Source organism: Agelaius phoeniceus, chromosome 1 (assembly GCF_051311805.1).
Source record: "Agelaius phoeniceus isolate bAgePho1 chromosome 1, bAgePho1.hap1, whole genome shotgun sequence".
NCBI lineage: Eukaryota > Metazoa > Chordata > Aves > Passeriformes > Icteridae > Agelaius > Agelaius phoeniceus.
The window spans coordinates 5,964,514-5,986,164 of NC_135265.1; the positions used below are offsets into that span (position 1 = coordinate 5,964,514).

At 40.7% G+C, this 21,651-nt stretch overlaps 1 protein-coding gene across 2 annotated transcripts; it reads right to left on the reverse strand.

Moving 5' to 3' along the window:
- Positions 1-992: 992 nt before the first annotated feature.
- EXOG (exo/endonuclease G) lies at positions 993-21,250 on the reverse strand. Of its 2 annotated transcripts, none has more exons than XM_054629633.2 (6): positions 21,068-21,250; positions 19,782-19,931; positions 18,027-18,166; positions 16,220-16,296; positions 13,098-13,212; positions 993-2,410 (listed from the first exon to the last, which is right to left on the reverse strand). In XM_054629633.2, exons 1-6 carry the CDS (start codon positions 21,213-21,215, stop codon positions 1,949-1,951), a joined length of 1,092 nt encoding a protein of 363 aa, XP_054485608.2. In that variant the 5' UTR covers positions 21,216-21,250; the 3' UTR covers positions 993-1,948. The 2 variants fall into 2 exon arrangements, with proteins under 2 accessions (XP_054485608.2, XP_077044427.1); XM_077188312.1 differs by lacking the exon at positions 21,068-21,250 and adding an exon at positions 20,479-20,588.
- Positions 21,251-21,651: the final 401 nt, after the last annotated feature.

Genomic DNA, 21,651 nt, shown 5'->3' on the forward strand with positions numbered 1-21,651 from the left:
CACCTGAAGTTCCTCACCACACCTGGAGCTCCTCACCACACCTGGAGCTCCTTGTGCACACCTGGCACTGTTCCAAGGAAGGTTTTGCTATGGATGGACCCAGATCTGTAGCACTGAGATCTTCTTCAGCCATCCAAGGGTGTGTGAGCACCACAGGGCCCATCTGTAACCTCTCAGCTGAAGGGTGAGGAGGAAGGTGGAAAGCTGAATTAAAAAACATAAATAATTCAAATCATGTGGAAAAAGAGAATGCAAAGTGCAGTGAAAAGGAACCTGTTTCAAAGGGTGACACCATGGCAGTGCTCAAAGGCTGCCTGGACTCCAGTGAAGCACTCACTGGACCACCAAGAGGCACATGAAGAATTTGGCATTTTGTTATTCCAGGCAACTCCCCCTTCCAACATCTCCCACATTCTGCAAAGGGAAATGTGGCTTCTTGTTTTGCAATTTACTGCTTTTGTTACATCTGATGGGATTTACAACCACAATTCTGGGCTAAAATCAAAATGAGCAAACATTTTGTCAGGATTTCACACAACTTCTCTCCAATTCATGTGAGCAGCAGGCTTTTATGATGTCCTTAGCTAGTGACATTTCTCTGGATTTAAATGTCTGGATTTTGAGTACATGTTCTTGGCAAACACAAAAGTGTCATGGCAACCATGGCTTGCTTTATGATGTGATCTGCTTTGAGATACTGCAACTGAGCAGAGAAGAAGGAAACCACAGAGTTCTTAGAACCTCCAACTGATGATTCACAGCATCCAAATAATGCTCCTGACTCATCTTTTATGAAAACAGCCCCATTCAGCCAGGCACTACATGACCCTTCTTTCATGTGAAAATACTGAAGGTGTTTTTATGGCACAAACTCCAAATGTCTATCAATTCTCACCATCAAAAAAAAATTCTAAATATTTCCAGATTTTACTCTTTCTTTACAGATGTAAGATATCAGAGTCACAGTAAGTTGCACAAATAAAGTACAAAACTAATGAAAAAAAGTGTCATTTAATCTTCCAAGTAGATGCAAATCCAATAAACATCAGTTGCCACTGAAAAAGAACTGGAAATACATTTTCAGTCAACATACACGTTTTGTTGCAGTTTATAGTCCAAAGGCAGATGTTGAGAAATAAGCAGGTGACCACAACCAAAAAGAAAGTAATGCTCACCTCTGAGATCAAACAATATGCAAGAAAACATGTTTATCCAAACTTAGTGGTGAAAATTAAATATTAAGCTTACATTAATTTGTGAAAACCCAAACTACACTGGTAGGCACTTGATTAAACTTTAGTTCTATTGGGGGTCTCTTACCAAAAAATTGCAGAATTATACATGATGAACTAAATTTGCTGCAAATGATACCAATTGTGAGCTCCTGACATGCTGAAGTATCCAAAGCACACAAGATCAGGAGAGGTTTTGGTTAATACAACTAAGGGAAGACCAGATTATGTCTCACATGTCTCTGATAAGAGAGTGTTAAATAAAATATTTTTTTATTAATTTTCAAAATATTCCAGAAAGTACAATTGCTTCTACAGCACTGCAGTGAGAGAGATTTGTGGGTGGAATTCCATTTAAACACGTTCCAGTTGTACTCCCAAGGTGTCTACTGTCTATTTCTGTGATATTCCTAGAAGAGATTCCACACAAATCCTGAGTCTGACATGCCAGGTGGAAAATAGCACAAAGCCCTTCCTGGAGGTCCAGTGATCTACTCAGGCCAGAAAAGGGTCATTTATACTTCCAATGTCTAAGCAGTGCAGCAAACCATATGTTTGCATGGTGTTACACAAGAATGAGCATTATTCCAAGCCCATTAGCTTCCAAACATTTCTTTATTGTTCTCCCAACTCAAAAAAGGATGATTCAAGGAGCCCTCGTTTTCACGTCTGCCTTCAGTTCCCCTTTCCAAAAACCCAAACAACTTCCTGAATCCTCAGCCAGCTCTCCCCTCTCTAGCTGCTACTGGTTTTTCCTGCAGCAGTTCTTCCTCCTTCTTCTTGTAAAGCTTCAGGAGATACTCATCAGGCTCAATTCCTGCCTCCTGTAGCTCTGCCATGGCTTTCTCCAGCCGGCGCAGCGTCCGGGCGCTCTGCACTTTGCGGGCAGTGATGTACAGAGTGAATTCCTTGAAGCCCATCAGTTTGCAGGTATCCACCTCACAGATATTTTTAACATCTTTGGTCTTGTCCACCTGGGGGAAGAAAACTAGACCTGACATTTTTTCCAGGTCTTCAATGCTGACTTGGAAGTCAGTGAGCTGGTGGCTGAAGCCTATGGGATCATTTGGCACCACAAAAGCCCCCAGCACCAGGGGCTCTGAGGATGTTCTGCTCCTCCTGGCCAGGATCACCTTGTACAGGTGGGATGGTACAGCCACATCATCCTTTCCAATCACCTGCCAAAAGGAAAGGACTGTTACAGATAAAAAATCACAGCATTGTTTTGCTTGGAAAAGATCTTTAAAATTATCAAGTGCAATCATGAATCCAGCACTGCCAAGATCACCACTAACCATGTCCCTAAGCGCCACATCTTCATGTTCCCTCTCTCTGGAGTTCCTCTCCTTTGTGTAACAACAATAACTTATAATATACAATAAAAGTTCCTGCCTTGACAGTTCCAAACCATGGAGGTTTTAATATACATTTCAAATCAACTCTAAGTTACCATCTGTCACTTATTTTTTCTCTATTACCCACACCCAGGTAGCATTTAAAAGCTGCTTTACCTAAGTAAGCATTTTTTTCAGAGAATCCAGATATAAAGTATATTCAGTGACTCAGTATCCTCTTGGAAGAGAAGTCTATCCAAAGAAAATGCACCTATTTCTTCCATAAATTCCCTACAATCCAATTTCAGTGCTTGTACATGTTGGTTTTCCTCCTGGTGTCACTCAGACCAGGATCCAGGGATTTAAGGGCAGCCCCAAGAGTGGAGGATCAGGACTGTTCAAGTCTCATACTTAAAAGTGCATAAAGTCTCAGAGCCTCACCCCACCCTGTGCCAGGGATAACTCCAAGGGAATACAACTACTGATGGCAAATGTAATCTCTCCAGGACTCAAAAAGTTATGCTCATGCATGCACTGAATTAAGGTTTTTTGTTTCTTTGCTGAACTGAATCTGTCATCTTAAGAGAGTGTAACAGGCTCACACATGGAAAAGCTGAGTTTTGCATAATTCTTCTGTAAGTACCCTTCTCAAATCCATGCTTTTATTTTAATTGCAATGGAAGAAGAAGATGCAGATCCCTCACAAAAACTACAAAGGCATTTTATTCTGTATATAAAATCCAGCAATTTGGTGCTGTTTCTAGGATTTGCAATACCTGCAAAAGCAAACACTGATTGTTTTGATTTTTTTTGACAGTTTTTGTTAGATACACTTAAAATACCATTTCAGGGAAAGCAGGTATTTATCACATTAATTGAAAGTGTCAACAGTTCAGACATGCCTTGTCCACTCATATATTGAGTAGAACTCAATATCATAATAAACACTTCCTATGCACACTTTTTTTCTGATTATTCAGCCCTTCTGCAAATGGAAATACATCTTTAAAATTAAATTTTGCCTGTGGCTATTGAACCAAGATTCATGTTGGTCTATTCCATTATTAATTAAATTTGAGTTACAAATTCTTTCAGTGATTTGTGTCCTCTACCTCTGTTGCCAGTTTTTTAAATGACTGGTCCTGAAGTCTTAATGGTTAGACCAAAACCAGAGAAAGGGAAAACTCTGATAAATATTATTCATGTTTTGTGCAATAACATAGTAGAAACATTACTCCTGTTTCTAGAAAACACATGCTCTTAAATTCCATTGTGTGTTCTAAAATACCTCCCTCCCTTGCCCTAAATTAGGCTATTTTTAATAGTTTTGCTGTAGATTAAACCTTTTGATTGTTTGGGTTTTTTCAGGGGGTGGGGTCTTGAGTGGGTTTGTTCTTGTTGTGTTTTTTGTTTTTTTTTTTTGGTTGGGTTGGGTTTTGGTTTTTTGAGGGGTGATTGGATTATTTGGTTTTTGTTTTCTTACAAAAACTGTCATGGTTATGCCAACAACCTTCTCCCAGGTAATACTCTGCCTAGACATCAAACAGTCACCAAAACTGGTTAAGGAATAAATGCCTTATGCCAAACCTCCTCTCCCTTTCAATGATGACAGATGTGTTGATAGGGAAATGAGAGCTCCTGAGTGTCAAAGCACTTTGCATTTAGCATTCTGTGTATGTGAAACCAGAGCTACACCTCCCCAGGACAAACACCATAAATAATCAAAACTGACTTGATGCACAGGTAATGCTCAAATGTACTAAAACCAGTGCAGCAACACACTGCTGTACCTGGTGAGTTAACACTGAATTACAAAATAAATGGTGCTGAGAGCTTTAATCTACTTGAGATCAGTGGCACTTGAGCTGGGGAGTACCTGCAAAATACTGGGGTGAGAGGGAGGGAGCCAGGAAAATCCCTGAAGGGGAGAGTAAGGACTTCATATTTCCATATTCACCCAAGGGCATCCAGTGATGACACTGCCAAAGGCTGCAGGCCAGATTCCTTTTGCCCCTGGAGCAGGGAGCTTGCAGAGCCTGCACTGCAATCCCCCCTCCTGCACATTCCTAGGGCACGGAGGAAAGTGAGGAAGAGGAGGAAGAGGCAATAGCCTGCTGAGACAGGGCAGCAGTGAGGCTAAATCCCAGTCCTCAGCATCTCCCTGGGCCAAAAATCTCCTGACCTGCAGCATTCCTGCCTCTTCCAGGCCTCTCTGCACACTTTTCCCACTACAAATCCATGGATATGTAGCAGGTCCTTCTTAGCTCACTCAGCTCCCTCCATCTCCACACCTCCCACACACATCCACATCTCAGCATCCTCACTCTGCTGCATAAAAGACCAGAGGAAGGGCGAGCACACAGATGGAGCTGCACAAGGATCTCCAATTAGTGGGGGTACATGGAATATGTAAAACAAACAGGTGAACGCATGTGGAGAGAGCTCAGGGAACTGGGGATTGAGGCTGAGGGCTGAGTGGGTGGATAAAGAGGCTGGGGAATGAATAGAGCTGCACACAAAACAGTTAGGTATGAGATGGAAATGCTGAATGCCTCAAGTGGGTGTTAAGGGAAAACAGACCCGGTGCTTATGTAATATTATGCAAATATATATATTCTATGCAAAATAATGCACATTTATGCACAGTATGGGCACCTAGGAAGAGAGAGGAGAAGAAAGAGAGAGGACAAGTTCAAAATGAAGGAAGGGCTGGCCTATTGAGAAATGTAGATCTAAATTCAACTCCATACCTGTAATGGTCAGGTTTGTAATTTATGTATCATTTCAGTTCCATGCAAACTCTCTTTTGAGAATTTAAATAAAATTTAAGCAGTGCACAGGCTTCATACCAACTTCTCTGAACAGCATCAAACTACTACTGCAATAACTTGACTGAGTGTTCACAGTGTTACAGCAGATAAAACCATCTCCAGCTGCCCTAACTGCCAGAGTGCACAGGTGTCCCTTCCTTACTCAAAACAGGCCATAAAAGTTCTATCCCCAGCTAATTCTGCTGGAGAACACCATCAATGAGCAGTGCCTGGTTTCTCTGACAGAGTAAATATGCATGACTAAGAATAAATGCCTTTTTCTGCAGTTTAACACTTATGTGCACCATGCACAGGATGCATGACCAGTAATTTCTGCAGTGTGACTCAGTGATTTCTGTTAAAAAATGAAATGCAGTTCTGGAGCATGGCAAAGTATCTCCATCATCACTCCCTGTAATATCCCACACTTTGCTGTTTTATTGGAGTAAATAGACAAGCTGCAGAAAAATGTTTCCATAGAGTTGCCCCCTCACCAGCTCAACTCCCAGAGAAAGAAGCGTGACACTGCAAAAGTGAAATTTGGAATAGAAGAAAGAGGTAGGAAAAACAAACTCCACAGTTCCATTTCCTATTGCCACCTAGAGGATTTTCCTCCTGAACTTCAGCAGCCTCAATCCCTACCCAGATCTGCACCATCCCATTTATCTCAGTGCTTTGCCTGGCAGAGGCAGAGAGCATATGCTCCTATTGTAACAGGATGGAAAATGGTTCAAGATTATCCATGCACAGATGTTGACTTTGATTTGTGCCTGTCTATCCACAGGCAGCAGATGATCTTTCAGAAATCAAGACCTAAACCAGCTCTCTGTCCCAGCTGGAGAAGAACAGCAGTTTTTTAAGAGTATCTGTGATTCTAAAAGGAATTTTGTGCTCCAATACAAGCAAGAAAATACAGCAATTGCCTGTTGAAATCACTGCTGTCCCACATGCTTTCACACCATGCTGGTAACAGCCAACAAGGCAAATTTTTGTGCAATCCTTTGAAAATCCCCATTTTGCTATTGCTATAAAATTTTGCTTAATCTTCCGAATTTTCAACAGGCTCATGAAACATGAAAAAAAAAAGGCACTCAAGCTAAAAGCCTTCTTTTTATAGCATTAAATATATTTCTTTCCCATCATCATTTGGGAAACCAATGTAACATTTCAGATGCTTTGCTGTCTGTATCAGTTCAATGTAAAAATGTGCAGTGCCCTAAATTTTTGCAGCTACTTACTCCTTTCATTTTTGTTTTGTTTCTTTAACTGAACTCATATCTCTTAATAATGTAACATTATCATAATGTCATTTTCAGAGCAGTGTTTATTATTTTTTTTCATTACTGACATTGTTACTGACATTCCACAAGTGTGTGTGAATTTGTTATTGCTCTCAAAGCCCAATTAAACGTGGACAGCTGTCATGAGGGCAGGCCATTAAAATGTGTGCAATTCCTGACATTCAGAGATGTTTGCATATCACTAAAACAACAAACGTGTTTGGTAAGCAGTTGAAAAAGAAACCCAAAGAGCTCATAGGGACAGATAAGGACAGAACATTTCTTAAACCTGAGAGAATTCAGAGCTTTGATAAATTCAGTCTCACAGCCAAGTCACTGGATGAGGATTTGTCTTAAGCTTGGCTCTCCTCTCAGTTTTGGCCAAATCCTGTTCTTGACTACAGACTTTAAAAACAGAGGAAGCAAATTTGATAGTACCTGTGGAGTCTTAAATATCAAAATAATTAATGAAGACATTTGCTAATGGCATCTACAGTAAGTTTAAACATCTGCCATTAAGTAATGCCATCTTCATGGTGGTAATCAGATAAATTACAAGGCAGTCCCTAAAAATGTCACTTTGGAGTTTATGAGATAGAAAACTCCACAAACAAGTGAAAAGGAATATAAGAAGTATAATGGCAGAACAGTTGAGATTAAATGAGAAGAAAACAGTGTTACTATTACTGGAAATTCTAAAAACAAACCAATGTTATCAAATTTTCATTTTTTTCATTTTACACTGGACTTGTTACAACCTCCCAGGCTGCAAAAAAATTATCTTCCTCTGCAAGGGTACAGATCATTTTAAAAAGAAAGGGCTCATGAATCCAAAAGTGGTATTTTGCCACCTAGTGACTAAAAACTGAAAATCCACTGTGCACAGAATCAGCAGAAGGGCCTAAGGAGCCCTTCATCAGCGAGAGCCAGCTCTGGATTGTCAATTACCAGTGACTCCCTCAGATCCTAGCAAACAGGAATCCCTCTCAATGATGTCTTAACCACCAGCACACACTGCAGAGTCCTTGCATCAGATGACACCACCATCAAATACTTTAAAATGTCAGCTCCAGAAATTCCCTTGACACTCCAGTAGCTGTTTCTTCACTCTCTGTGAAATCCTAACCTGAGTTTAGAAGTGAGCCAGAACTGCACACAGAACTGTCTGAAAAGAAGCACACCCAGCTCCTGTGACAGAGTCCTTCCCCCTCCACCTGGCAGTAGCAAAATTAACATCACATGAATTCCATCACATTTCTTGGTGGACAGAATTCAAGGAATCATTCCTGTCCCCAAGCATGGTACTGACCAGGTCCATCAGTCTTTCACTGTAGATATAACATCACTCCTGCTGATGTGACCCCACGTTTGACAAGCCAGAGCTTTGTTCTAATTTGATACTGAATTCTGTACAGAAACAGACTTTCTGGCAGTACAAAAGATTCCATTTACTATCAGTGTAACTTTATTTACTCAATCATAGTGACAGCATTAACTGCCTTCACTCAAGTTCCTTCTGGGTTTGTTAGGCAGCACTGATTCTGCCAAGAGTGTTTTCCCCCAATATTTGAGACAGCTCTGTCAGATGGCACTGAGAAGAACTGAGGGGTGTGAAGGCAGACCTAGCAACACACAGACCAGAAAACACTACAGATAAAAATCACAGTATTGATCTGCACAGCCAAGCACTCCAAAATGCAAATGTAAGTACTTCAGGAAAATTTAATTTGTTATGGCTGGTGTGATTGTTATTGCCAAATCATTTGGCAATCCTAAAAAGGGAAGGAAAAAAGAAAAGAGATGGCAAAAAAAAAACCCTGTTCCTGAATACAGAGTTATGACATTAAAAGACAGATGCCCCAACCCCTTTTTATTTTTCTATAATGAAGAGGGTATGTATATATATCATGTATGTAATAAACTGTATTTACATGATGACAGACTACTGCTGCCACAGAATTCACTTAGATTAACTTAAAAAAGAATCCACCAAAGTCCTTAACACCCCTTTTCCTATAACAGCATAACCTTCAGGATGGGTACAGTGCTAAATAAAAGCAATCCCAATTAATCTCTCCTGCACCTTCAGTGTCTCTTCTCCTCCCACCTTAACCCAGTGTCCATTCCATTTATTTGTACTTCACATCTAAATTTAGGGCTGACAGAGCTCTGGTGGTTTACACCAGCTGATCTAAGACTGAACCCTTTGCATAAAGTTTTTGGGACATCTATCATGGACCCACATCCAGCAGGAACCTCTGTAGCCCTGGGACCATCTGGAGCAGCCAACAAACAAGGAATAGTTCCCAGGTTTATCTCCTCCTTTAACAAGCATTCCTTCCCCTATAGTATCTTAGTAGGAGACAACCTCTTCTAGTTCTGAAAATTATCTGGGTAAAACCATAAGGTACCATCTCCTATTTGAGAGTGCAATTTGTTTCCCAGTTATTTGTCACAGACAGAGATGACAACTGTACCTTCTGGAATGGTTATTGTGCCTCTCTGGCCCAGCCTGGTGATCAAATTTAGAAAATTAAACAACAAACACGATTCCAGTGTACCAGTAAAAAGCACATTAAAATGTCTTTTTCAAACAACAAACAAAACATTACCTAAACTGTATTTTCATTTGCCAGCCACAGCTAATTCTTATTAAATTAGCATTCACTAGGATGGCCTTGGGAATGGGGAGGGGAGGGTGGAGCACTGAGCATGATGTGGTTAATTATTGCAAAATTTGTATGTGAAACTTCAAATCTGCTGACAGAGGAAAATCACTAAAGTGACAGCCACTGGGTAGCAGTAATGTATAAAACAAGACAATGCCATTTTGATTTGATCTGGACAAAGATGAAAAACCTGCCTCTGCCTCTCCAATGACACAGAACAGATTTTTCCTGTTGGCATTCTATTCTACATATATTCTCAAAATATGTTTTTCACATACCAAGCACGATCATCAATCTCCTCTTTGCAATAAAAATCTCCACTGGAGACAGATGAAATGACAGAACATATCTGAGGATATCACAAGTTAAGCCAATAGACAGAACAATGCTGGCATCTAAGGAGTTCAAGGTTAATTCCCTTTCAGGAATTAAAGAGCAAATGGTACCAGAGTCCAAGCAGGAACTGGGAACAAAGCCATGACCAATGCTCTGTTTCTCCTCTATAGTGATCTAAAAATAACCTTTTTGGATGCCTGATGAGAAAAACACCGGCATGTAAAACCACAGATACATATTTCACCACTCCTTTAGCCAAAAACAAGGACACTAAGACTGAAGAGAGGATCTGAAACAAATCAATGCGGACACATTCACTGTAGCACTTCAGTGTTTTCTTTTTTTCCTTTTCACAGCTCTGTCTGAGAGAGCAAAAACATTAGAGAGGAGCTGAGCCTTAAGAGTGGCATTGGCAGATTACAGGTTGTGAGTTCCAGCACTCTGGTGTGTACTGCAGCACTTCTCCTTGAACAGCAGGGACAAAGGAAAGGACATCTTCTCACATCAGCTTCTCATGCCCAAACAATGAGGACTACAACCCCTTTCAGTCTGAAGTCATTTGTGTGAACTCTTTTGAGTTCACTCTGAAAGACAGCAAAGAGATACCTTCCCTTCACAAGCATTAGTGCTCTTCCTTTAGGGGCAGAATCCCAGACTACCAAAATCAATGGCAATGACTGCAATTATATCCAAGGTGTCTGTTTGAAAAGAACTACTCTTCAGTGCTTTGACACCTTGTGTTTCCTCCTCTAAGTGTTTGTGTTGATAAAAAAACCAAACAAACAAACAAACCCAACACACCCCTCTATTCTGAAGTCTCTCTCCTCAAAGTACAACTGCAAGGCAAAGCACAAAAATTTAAGCCAGGAACAAATTTCAAAATAAAAGAGCCCCAACACTCTCTGCCTGTATTTATTTAGAGGACTCAAAGCAAACAATTTAATATTTTAAATAAACAAACAAAAAACCCCACAAAATCATTATTTTACTTTTCCCACCTGGAGACAGCATTATCTGTACTCAAATAAAAAACAATTTACATAATGAATCTCACTGTAGGAAGCTGAGTAAAAGGATTTATGGATATGAAAAAGTGGTGACACACTGACAGGAACACCATCACTTCACCATTTTTAATCCCACTCTGAACTTCAGTTCATAGTAAGACCAAAACTGGTAAAACATTCCTAGAATATCTGTGTTATCATCAAATCCAAAGATGATGAAGACAAAAGACAAGAACTGAATGAGATCACAAGCACAACAGTGTGGGCATTTTGTGCCACTATTATTTCATCACTGTATCCAGGTATCAAGTTATTTTGAATAAAGTCAGTAAGATGCAGTGTCTGCTCTGATTTTTACCTGTGGAATACTAAAATTTACATTTCAAAACCAGGACTGAGAATGACAATCATTTTTCAGAAAATGCAATCTTCCTCTTCTAAGTAAACACTTTCTCTAGAGAAGAATGAGAGAAAGATGAGCAAGATTAAAGTAAAGCCATTGATAGATGCAGTTGATAGATGATTTAACTTCTTCCTGGAAATGATTTCCACTTACAAAATGTTCAAGTCAGCTCAGGATTTTTAATTCCTTGCTATGTAAGATGAAGATATTTTTTAAGGATGAAAAATAAATGCAGTATCCTGACAGCTACAAGGAAGCAAATCCCAGCAAGCTGTGTGTAAGCCTGGAGAACTTTGTACTATTCTGAGTGACAGGAAGCCAAATGCTCAGCTGAAGATGGGTGAGAGAGAACATCTCCCTCCTGCTCCCAGCTGTGTGCTTCTGGACATGTCTCATGCTGTCACCAGGAAGCACTGGACTACTCTGTGTGCTGCCTCAATCTTTCTACAGCAGTACAAAACCAGCCCAGCAAACCCAGTCTGGATGGTTTTGTATTGCACTGGGTTATCAAGCATTTTGTGGCAGGATCTGACAGTCATCAGGGCTGGCAGACCAAAGAAAGGCAGAGGAAGGCCTGGAAAGTAGAAAGGGCAATGGTGAAGTGAGCACCTGTGGGTGGCACAGGATGATTGGCCATCTAAAGCTGGCTTTGCCACTAATTTATCATCTGGCATGGGTCATACCCCTTAGCCATGGCTTATTTATCCACTTGAAAAATGAGCACAATCTGCATCTCCCTCACAAAGATGTGGTGAGAGCTGGAACTGCCACTAAACATGAAGAAGGTAACTTATTACTATTGCACTTTCATATGCATAACTGCCCCCAAAAATAACAAACCCAAATCCAAAACTGTGTTTTTGTGACAGTTAAGGTTTGACATGTGTGGCTGGGGACATAAGGGACAGTTTCTCAAGTAAAAAGGGAAAAAGCAGATGGGAAAAATCATATTCTATCATGACCAAGTTCCAAGTTCAATCAAAAGGAAATGAGCTGTGTATTTATAAAGGAGAAACAGTGCCTAACTCTTACTGCTAAACAAGCCAGTGTTGGGAGCTGAGCATCTCTCCCTTTTGTGTCTCTCACATCCCTGTGAAATAGGGGGTTGTTTCAGCAAGTTCATCCATTGCTCCTCAGAGAACTGGTTGGAAGCTGAATTGCTCACAAGCTGAAGCTGCAGTTGATCCAACTACTTATTTTCAAGGAGAAGTGTTTCTTTCAAGAGGTGCAAAATGCAGCATTTATTATTTGCATTATGCCAGCTTTCATCTGCAACTGTACATAGGAATAATATCTCATTGCAGTGGGCACAGAAGTAACATTCCCTTGAGTAACTTACCATGCTCAAACCTTAGCAATGTCTAAACACAATCCTACTAAGAGTAAATCTGGGTAAGCAACAATAAATTCACCTCTCAGCTTCATAGCCTGTCCCATCTGTCCGTCAGTGATGGTTTCTACAGATTGTACATGATGAATCTTCAGAGTATTTTAAGCAGGTAATAAAAATAGGGGGCTAAAAGAAGGGGAGCATCAGTACCATTGACACTGCACTTGAGTGAAGTCTTCCAAGTGACTCTGGCATGCTCAGAATCTCAGCTGCAAGGCCTCATCCAAGTGATGCCTATGGTGTAGCAGCAAACAACTGCTTGTGAAATTAACAGAGCACTGACACTCCAATATCCTGTAGAGTTTTGAGAGACCCATCCTATCTTTGCATTCTACTCTTTCTAAAACACATGAAGAAATTTATTAAATAGATGCAAACCCCACTGACTCTGACTGGATAAAGAGTTCTTCTGCTGACTGTGGACATTAAATAGATCTCTGTAAATAAACAAACTATTTTAAAATTCTGCTTTTTCAAGTGTAGGCAAGATGTAACATTTCTGCTAATCTTGTCCTAACAAGTGTTGCACATTTTATACATTTTGCCTGTACTAAGATGCCCAACTTTTGTTTTATGATATCTATTTTAAATAAATAATTCCTACTGCACTATTATCCCAGCAAGATATACACATACCTGATAAGTAACACTCTTCTTTCCATCACCATCTGTTTGAGGCAAGGTAAGAGGTCCAGAAACAACCCAAACATCTTCAAATCTCTCAGTCAATTCCCGACAGTACATTTCCATTCTGGAACACATTTGTCAGACAGGGAAAAGTCAGCTGGGAAGATTTAGTCTTTGAGACACACTATGAAGGGAAGGGTGAACTATTGACAGGGAGCATTTTTCCAGATTCATTTGAGTGATTCACAAGCAAAAGTAGGTAAAATGTAGGTCCAAGTCCTGCTTCCCATTTGTCCTCTGTAAATAATGTTCATTTATTCACAGATAGACATGTGTTACTGCACACATCTGAAAATGGTTTCTGCAGCCTTAGCACATGGCTGAATAGCTGAGTTCTCTACTTACTCCCACACTTGACACTAGAAATATACTGTTGGTGGTCACTAGGGACTGGAAAAATAAAATTGTTCTAAGCAGCAAGCTGAAGCATTTTTACTTTGAAAGGTTTTATGATATTAATGGATTTGTGTGTTTATCCCCATGGAATCAAAGTCCTGCAACACAGTTCTTTCTGAAGTTTCTGTTTGCCATTTTCACTAACTCTGCTGGTTTTCTTTATAGATATAAAACTCTTCCAAAATAAAGTAGTAACTCCAGAAACACAACCATATTTTTGCTTTTTAAACTGATTCAGTTTACAGCATATAATATTTCTCAAATAAGAAGGTTCCTGGATCACATCTACTTTACAGAAAACAAAAGATTAACAAGGCCAGGCTGGATGGGGCTTTGAGCAATCTGATCTAGGGGAAGGTGTCTCTGTCCATGGCAGTGGGGTTGGAACTAGGTGGTATTTAAGGTTCCTTCCAATCCAAATAATTCTATAATTCTATGAATATAGCACTTCTTTGTTTTAACAGCCCAACTGTTAAAGAAATCACATACAGTGAGCAAGCATTGGTCCTCTACAAAGGTGAGTTGCATTTCACGCAAATGGACAGACAGAGTATAAAACAGATTATCCCAGTTAATCTGGCTGCCTCTGACAGGGGGAGGTTTCACCTCCTTCTCTAATTCCTGTTCCTCACACCTCTCCCTTGGGCCACTTGAGCATTCCTTATCTGTCAACTCTGAACAAAACCAGTAGGTTTTTCTTTTTGTTTTTATTTTGTGCTGGGTTAGTGAGTTAAATCAGCAAGAATGAGCCCCACAAATGAGAATGAGCAAGAATGAGTCTTTTCTTCATGTGCTACACTCAAGCATTGATTAGAAGTGAATTCTTTTCCTACTGTCACCAGCTTTGCTTCCAAGCAGCCCAGCTCCTCAGGTTGTCTCATGGCAGGGAAATACAAACACATTCCTGGAAGGAATGGGAATAAATGCAGCTAGGGAGCAAACTGCTTTTGGTGGCAGGAGGGACAGAGGTCAGATTACAGTGACCATGAAATCACACTCAAAACAAGACAGAAAACAGTTAAATATCAGGTGGAAGAGAATGAGGAATACTAAGGTGGAGATGGAGCACACCATGGAGCCAGTCCAAATGGATGATTATAGTCCTGGATGATTATAGTCCTGCTCTCCCCTTTCCTACTGCTCCCCTTGTCTGTCCCAGCTGACCACTCCTAATCCATCTCCCATGTTGGTTCTAGAACTCATTTCATGAGTTGATCCAATTTTCCAATATGGCAGAAACATAACCAAGCAAAACAAAACAAGAATCAGTTTTTAACTGGCTGGCAAATAAATGAAACTGAATCACCACAGTCAGGCTACTACCAAAGCTGGAACTGGGAAAGCAGCAAAAACACAAGGCAGGAGGGCAAACACCACTTTAGAAAACAACAGACACTTCTACTGACTAAGCTGCCTGCACCTCAGAAGACAGGTCAAGAAGCAAGCAACTAAAACAAGAGAAAGGAAGAGAATATTGAAGCTAGGAAACAATGTAACACATGTGAAATACGGTATCCTTAAAAATATTTATTATTAAAGAAATGACTGACAAAAAAAAGTGGCATTGTTGCCTTTTTCATGAATTTAAACTATGGGAACAGAGTGCTGGGGATGGGGAAAAGTGGCAATAATTGCTTAAATTGCAGGGTTGATAGTGCCAGAGGAAATTTCCAAACACTCCCCATGATTTCCTGATTAGGCAGAGATCCTGCTTAAGGGAAACAAAGAGGGTTTCCCTACTTTGAATTGATACAAATGCCTAGCTTTGGTATAAGGAAAATTTATGCTCAAATACTTGAGTTATTAAAAAAAGAAAAAAAACCCTCTTAAAATGTTATGGCATTTTATTTGTCTATAAAACAGTATAACCTTACTGAATGGCTCATCTGATTTTATACACATTCTTGTAAAACAGGAAAGCAGTGTGCAGATGAATGATGATGCAGTTTTGATGGACTTTTATTACAACACTGTATATAATTTTGCTGGCCTTCCCTTGAGTGAACCTTGAGAAATTTATCATTTTCCCCTCCTGTTTCTGAGCCTTCACATTCTCTAAGTCCTATACAAGAAGCACTGGATGAATGCTACTTTTACTATCTTCTCTGCTCAAAGGAAGGGAAGAATAAAAATCTTACATGAAGCAAGTTTAAATTTATCAACTACTCCACCTCAAAGACAATCCAGTCAGCACTCACAAGTGACAGAGCTCCTGCCTGACTGCTCCTTGGGACCTCAGACCTGAAGAGTGATGGCTCAGTGGGGAGCACTCAGTTCTGCAATTCAAAGGGAACCAACATCCACACACAGACATGGGAAGACTCTCACACTGCAAGTGCTTCTTTGAGGAAGATCTAAACCCTCTCCTTGCTTCTGCTGGAACTTCCTTAAGGACAGTTAAGCCTGGTACTTTTTATCAGCCAGAAGAAATAATTTTGTCTTTTTTAAATAAATGTCCTCAACAGTTTGACTGAATGAAAAACTAAAGTAGTTGTTACACTGTTCTTTCACTGGGAGGACTGAGCTGGCTTTTATTTCAGAGAAAGCTCCTATGACCTCTACAGACAAACTGCTCTAAAATACCTGGATGTGAAGAACCTTTAAAAATAAAGCACTTTTGATTTATGCTGCTGCCTGGTATTTTTCACTTAGTTTACTTACAAGTAATTTCTCACCTGTTCCAAAACCCAGCATTATTTTCATAATTCTGAGGCACAATGTTAGACAGATAAAACGTTTCAGCCATAGCTCTCTGCATAGAGAAAGAAAATACTGTAATTTCACTGAAACAATCATGAGCTGAAGACACATTTTAGCAGTTTGTGGATCAGAATCCCATTTCTAGTTTAGTTTTAACACCTATTAACACAGAAAATCAGAAAAACCGAAGTCAGAACACCTACAAAACTATTTAGGATTAAGAGGTGCACAACTGAGGTGAAACCTTGCAAAGTTATCTACTTTTTTATCCTGGCAGAAACAGCAAGAGAATGTCCAACTCAAGAGGCACAGGAATTACTATCACCCAGTGTCAGTTTGGTAATGTCTTTGAAAGCAACTAGTCATTTTTCATTTTGAAAGGGAAGGACACTTCCAAGCATGCTTTTCATTTATTTGACTGCTTAATGGCTAACTTTTTCTTTCTTTTACAAGAAAAAGTTTTATTAGATATACTCATCAATATTTTACACATATATAATGTACAGGCAATAAAATGATTTATGAGACCATAATGGTCAAACATCCATATATCTGCTTAATTTCATCTTGTAGAAGTGTCATAAACATTTCTGAACAGAAGCTCACATACTTCCAGAGGTGAAGGACCTGGTGATAAATCACAAGACATACATAGGGAAATACAGAGAGAAAAAATTCCAAGATCTTAATCCAGAATTTTCACAGGTCCTGTATTTTTCAATATTTTTCACATACTACTACTGCAAAGTGATGGGACTGACAGAACTCTTTAGGATAATGAGCAAACTACCTCCACTAATTAGAAATTCAGTTTTTATAATCCTATATCTGAAAGACTGTATCATCTCACTGCATTTCAAACCAGGTCCAGGATATCTGTGCACAGGGAGCTCACCAGCAAAAATACCCAGAAGCACAAATAAATAACAACAAGGACATTTCCAAAAGAAATAAAACTACTGATTCTTTCATTTACCACATGCCACTGTGCTGTGACTCCACCCCACTGAATACTATCTGTCTGGAGAAATACTAATTCAAACTGCTTCTTAATTAACAAATTGCTGCATTAGGCACATTTCACAAGAGGATCCAATAAATTCAAAGCTGCTTTGTGAGTCAGCCAAGGCATTAAGGCATGCTTCTCTTACAGCCTGAATAAATGGCAGGTGAAGACATTTTATAGACTGAAAGAACTATGGCAAAAGGGTCTAATTTACCTCATACACACTGCAAGGAAGGAAAAAGCCTTTTAAATCATCCAGGCAATCCCCTTGCCAATACAGAACAGTACTTAACAGCATCTTTGCTTTGCTCAATCTAGCCTTAAATATCTCAGCAGCTGTTGGCCACAATGACATCATTGTCCCTGTCTCCCTTTAACTGAGCTTTGAAACCTTGCAGGGTTTTCTTGGCTAAGGTTATCATCTTCATTTTACAGGTGGACAATGTGACATGCAAGAGGCTGAGAAAACTTGAACACCACACTGTTCAAGACATATCTCTGCCAAACAAGCTGGTGTAGGTGTGATTTAATGAAGAGAGCTATGTCATCAGAGCATGCACCTGATTTAGATGCCTGAAGGAGGCTGTGAGAGCACCCTACACTGCTCAGTCAGGAACAGACCTTGTAACTCCAAATCCAGCTCTGTGCATCAATAATGACATCATGCTCCACCTCAAAACAAACTGCATAAGGAACACTGCACATTACTTCTAAGGGTCTTTTGACCCTTTCCAACTGATAAACACAAATTAAAAAGATGGGAGAAAAAGTCCTACTGTTGAAAATTTGTTATCTCCTGCTGGTGCCATGTGTCCTCGTGACCATCCACTGCCAAGGTAGTCTTCATTGACAGCACTGAACATCAGAGGGATGTTAGGGTCTGGTCTGAATTTGCAGTGCCTTCGATCTGCATCACCTGCAGAACAGCACACTAAATGGTCAGATTATCATGAAACCATCAAAATCACAAGACAAAAAGATCTAATTCTGTCATATCTTGCCAGATGATCCATGTTTGAGGATTCAGTACATTAATCTGAACTCTGTACATCTCATTTACAGGCAACGCTAATTTCTTTCTGCCATGTGTTTTATTTAAGTTCTTACTTACCAATAAAATAGATGGGGTTTTTACATCATGACTTTTCAGTCTGCCCAAAACAAAACAGGTCTGCCTCAAATATTGAGTAGCTACAGACATAAGTCAGAACTGAATGCCTCAAGATGCTCAATTTCAACTTGAAGTTAGTTGTATCTGATTATTTGGAAAACATTTTAACAATTCAGCCATTAAGGCCCACTTGATAGTAAGCCTGAAATTACTGTTTTCTTCTCAGACAGAAGTGGGATCAATGATGCTACTTAAGGGTTGGTCATAATGTTTTCAAGATCTTGCTTTTAATTTTCAAAGGTAATTTGAAGACAGTGATTTAGAGACATTCAGAGGGCTATTGCTTTCATAAAGCATTTTACAATTACATGGTTACCTCCATTAGTAATAATCTGCCTTATAAAAACTGAACTAATGCTATAAACTTAATTTACAATGACTGTATACCACTCATATTTCATTCACCACTGATAGCAAAAAATTACTGAGCCTCTGTCTTGCATAAAGAACAGGGAGAGAGTATGAGAACTGCATCAGAGTAAATAATGGCTGCAGTGAGGAGCTAATGCCCAATCTAGCTCTGAACAATTGATGCCCTTTGCTCAGTTTTTATCTCACAAATGGACATTCTCCTGCCATTCTGGGCAAATCTCTAAGATCTGTACATTAAAAACTCTGCCTACCACTGACATAAACTGGACCTTAGAACTAACTCCACTGCTAAGGAAGCAGAAGCCATTCTAATGCACTCGAGCAACTTTGCAGATCCAAATCAAGTAAGGAAGGGTTAATTTTCATTGTTTCATCTTCTCTCCATTCCTGTTATAAAAACTCAAGTTGAGCTTCCTTCCCTCAGATCACTATAGGACTCAGACTTTTCTCCCTGACTGCTCCAGGATCCACCTTCTGTGAGCAGCAAAGGTCATTCAGAGCATCACAAATGTAAGGAGATAAATGTTGTATACAGGTAGAGATATTATTAAAGAAAGCCCTTATAAAATATGGCTAGGCCCTGCTACTCTAGCTAAGCTAGCAGTTAGCTTGTAACCATGTGAAAGAATTGTAAGAATGAAAGTCAGTTAGTTTTTATCTCACAAATGGACATTCTCCTGCCATTCTGAGCAACAACAATCTATTCTGGAAACAGAACCCTTCCCATCTGCAAAAACATAAAGTCTATCCCATGGCAATCAGTGAACAAAATATGTAAACTATACAGGAATAGAGAAATTTGATGGACATGTAAAATGCCATTTACTAACCAATGAACTGAGTGGCAAGAAAATTATGAACCAATTAGAGTTATACACCAGGTCTTAAAAACTGTATAAAAATGGGCTGTAACATTAAAGATTGGCTTTTCTGCATGAAGAACTGAGTCCTGTCTGCTTATGACTGCAACAAATAAACACCTACATACCCAGCATCTTTTGTTTTGAAATGTGTTCAATCACCCATCTAGGCACCCGTTTTGCCTGGTCATAAGACAGTGCATGATTTGTGTAACATCTGGTCTCTGTTCCAGCCTCAGGAAATCCATATCTTTCCAGCAGAGCCTCTTCTATAGGTTCTAAGGAAAAAATAAACAGAAAACCATCCAAAGATGAAATGGGATCATAAACAGGACAGTAAAAAAAACACATCTCAGTGGGTTTGAATGTACTGTATAGGGAATTACTTGAGGTTACAGCCACAATTAAGACCTAAAATATATTAAGAGAGCTATCCGGTGAAACTCTCATCTGCCAAAATAGTTGTAGTTCTCATCATGTTTTAATGTGAGAATCTCAGCTCTAGGACTAAGTCATCTATCTACACTAATGCCTACAGAAGGCAGAAGAAAAGCTATGAGATATTTTCTTTCTACAGAAGAAAAGGTCTCAGATGTGTAGGGATAAATCAGGCAACAAGGAGTTACAGACACAGGAGATCAACACATACATTTCACCCTTTGGAGCTGAAAATCAAATTCCTCACAAACTGAGATTTACAAGTTGGGCACAAGCAGTCCTGCCCTCTCTGGGAATGCTTATACTTTGCTGAATGAATGAAAGCTTCACTGAATTTTCATTATTTTTTCAAGCAATAATTTTTTCTCATGGAAGAATTATTTACACCCATCTTACTGTCTTGTTCATTCTCCAGCCATCTGTCCAACAGCAACTCATGTTTTTAGAGCCATTCTTCCTCTGCTTTCCAACAATCCGGTACTTTTAAAGCCTTGAAGCTGCAGAGAAAACCATTCACTCCCTCAGGTGCCCCAAACATCCCTCCCCACACCTGAACCCCACCAGACCCCAGACTTGATAAACGAACCTCAGCTCAGGGCAGCAACAGCTGAAATTTAGTGATGGTCTGGTCCGAAATGTGTGTTTAAAACTAAATACACATTCCTCTCCTGCCACCAACACTGCCGTGAGAAGGTGTAAAGGGAAGCGCTGTTAATTACCAGCTGCAGCCCAGCATCCCCAGATAACCTCCTCCCCACTCAGCCCGCCGGAGGCACTAGGGGAACCCCACGATCTCCTGGCACTATTTGGGCATTCCGGGAATGGGGGAAGGAGGGAAAAGGCGCTTCTGAGAGGAAGGAGAGAGTTTAGGGACAGAAGCGGCTGTGGGGAGCGGGGCTGCGGGACCTGGGACCGCGCTGAACCGGCCGCTCCCGTCTCGCCGGGCCGCGGCGTCCCCACTGCCCGCGGCTCTTACCCTGCGCTGGGGCCCGCCCGGGACCCGGCTCCGGCTGGCTCTGGCTGCGGAGCAGCCGCCATGTAGCCCAGCAGGACGCGGCAGCCCCGGCCGCGGCCCCGCAGACGAAGCCGCCGAGGAAGCGGCGGTGGCGGGGCAAGGCCGCCATGGCGGCGGCGGGAAGGGAGGGGAAGGGAAGGGAAGGGGCGGGCGCGGCCCCGCAGCGCCCCCTCACGGCACAGCCCTGAAGGCGCCATGGCGGCGTCGCCTCGGTGAGGAGGCGCCGCGTGAGGGGATGAGGCGGCCGGGGCTTCCCCGATAGCTGGGGAAAAATAGAGTGAGTTCCCTCATGGGGACTACAGGGACTGTAGTGGCTAAACTGCACCCATCCAGCTTGGCTGGGGCGACCAGCCCGGGCTCCAAGCGCAGAGGATGACTGAATCATAGGATCATAGAATGGTTTGGGTCAGAAAGGAGCTTTAAAGTCTTTAGGTGGAGAAGAAAAGATCACCTCCCTTATGAGGAGAGACTGCGGGAGCTGGGTGTGTTCAGTCTAGAGAAGACTGAGAGAAGATCTCAATACATTTAAGTATCTCTAAGGTGGT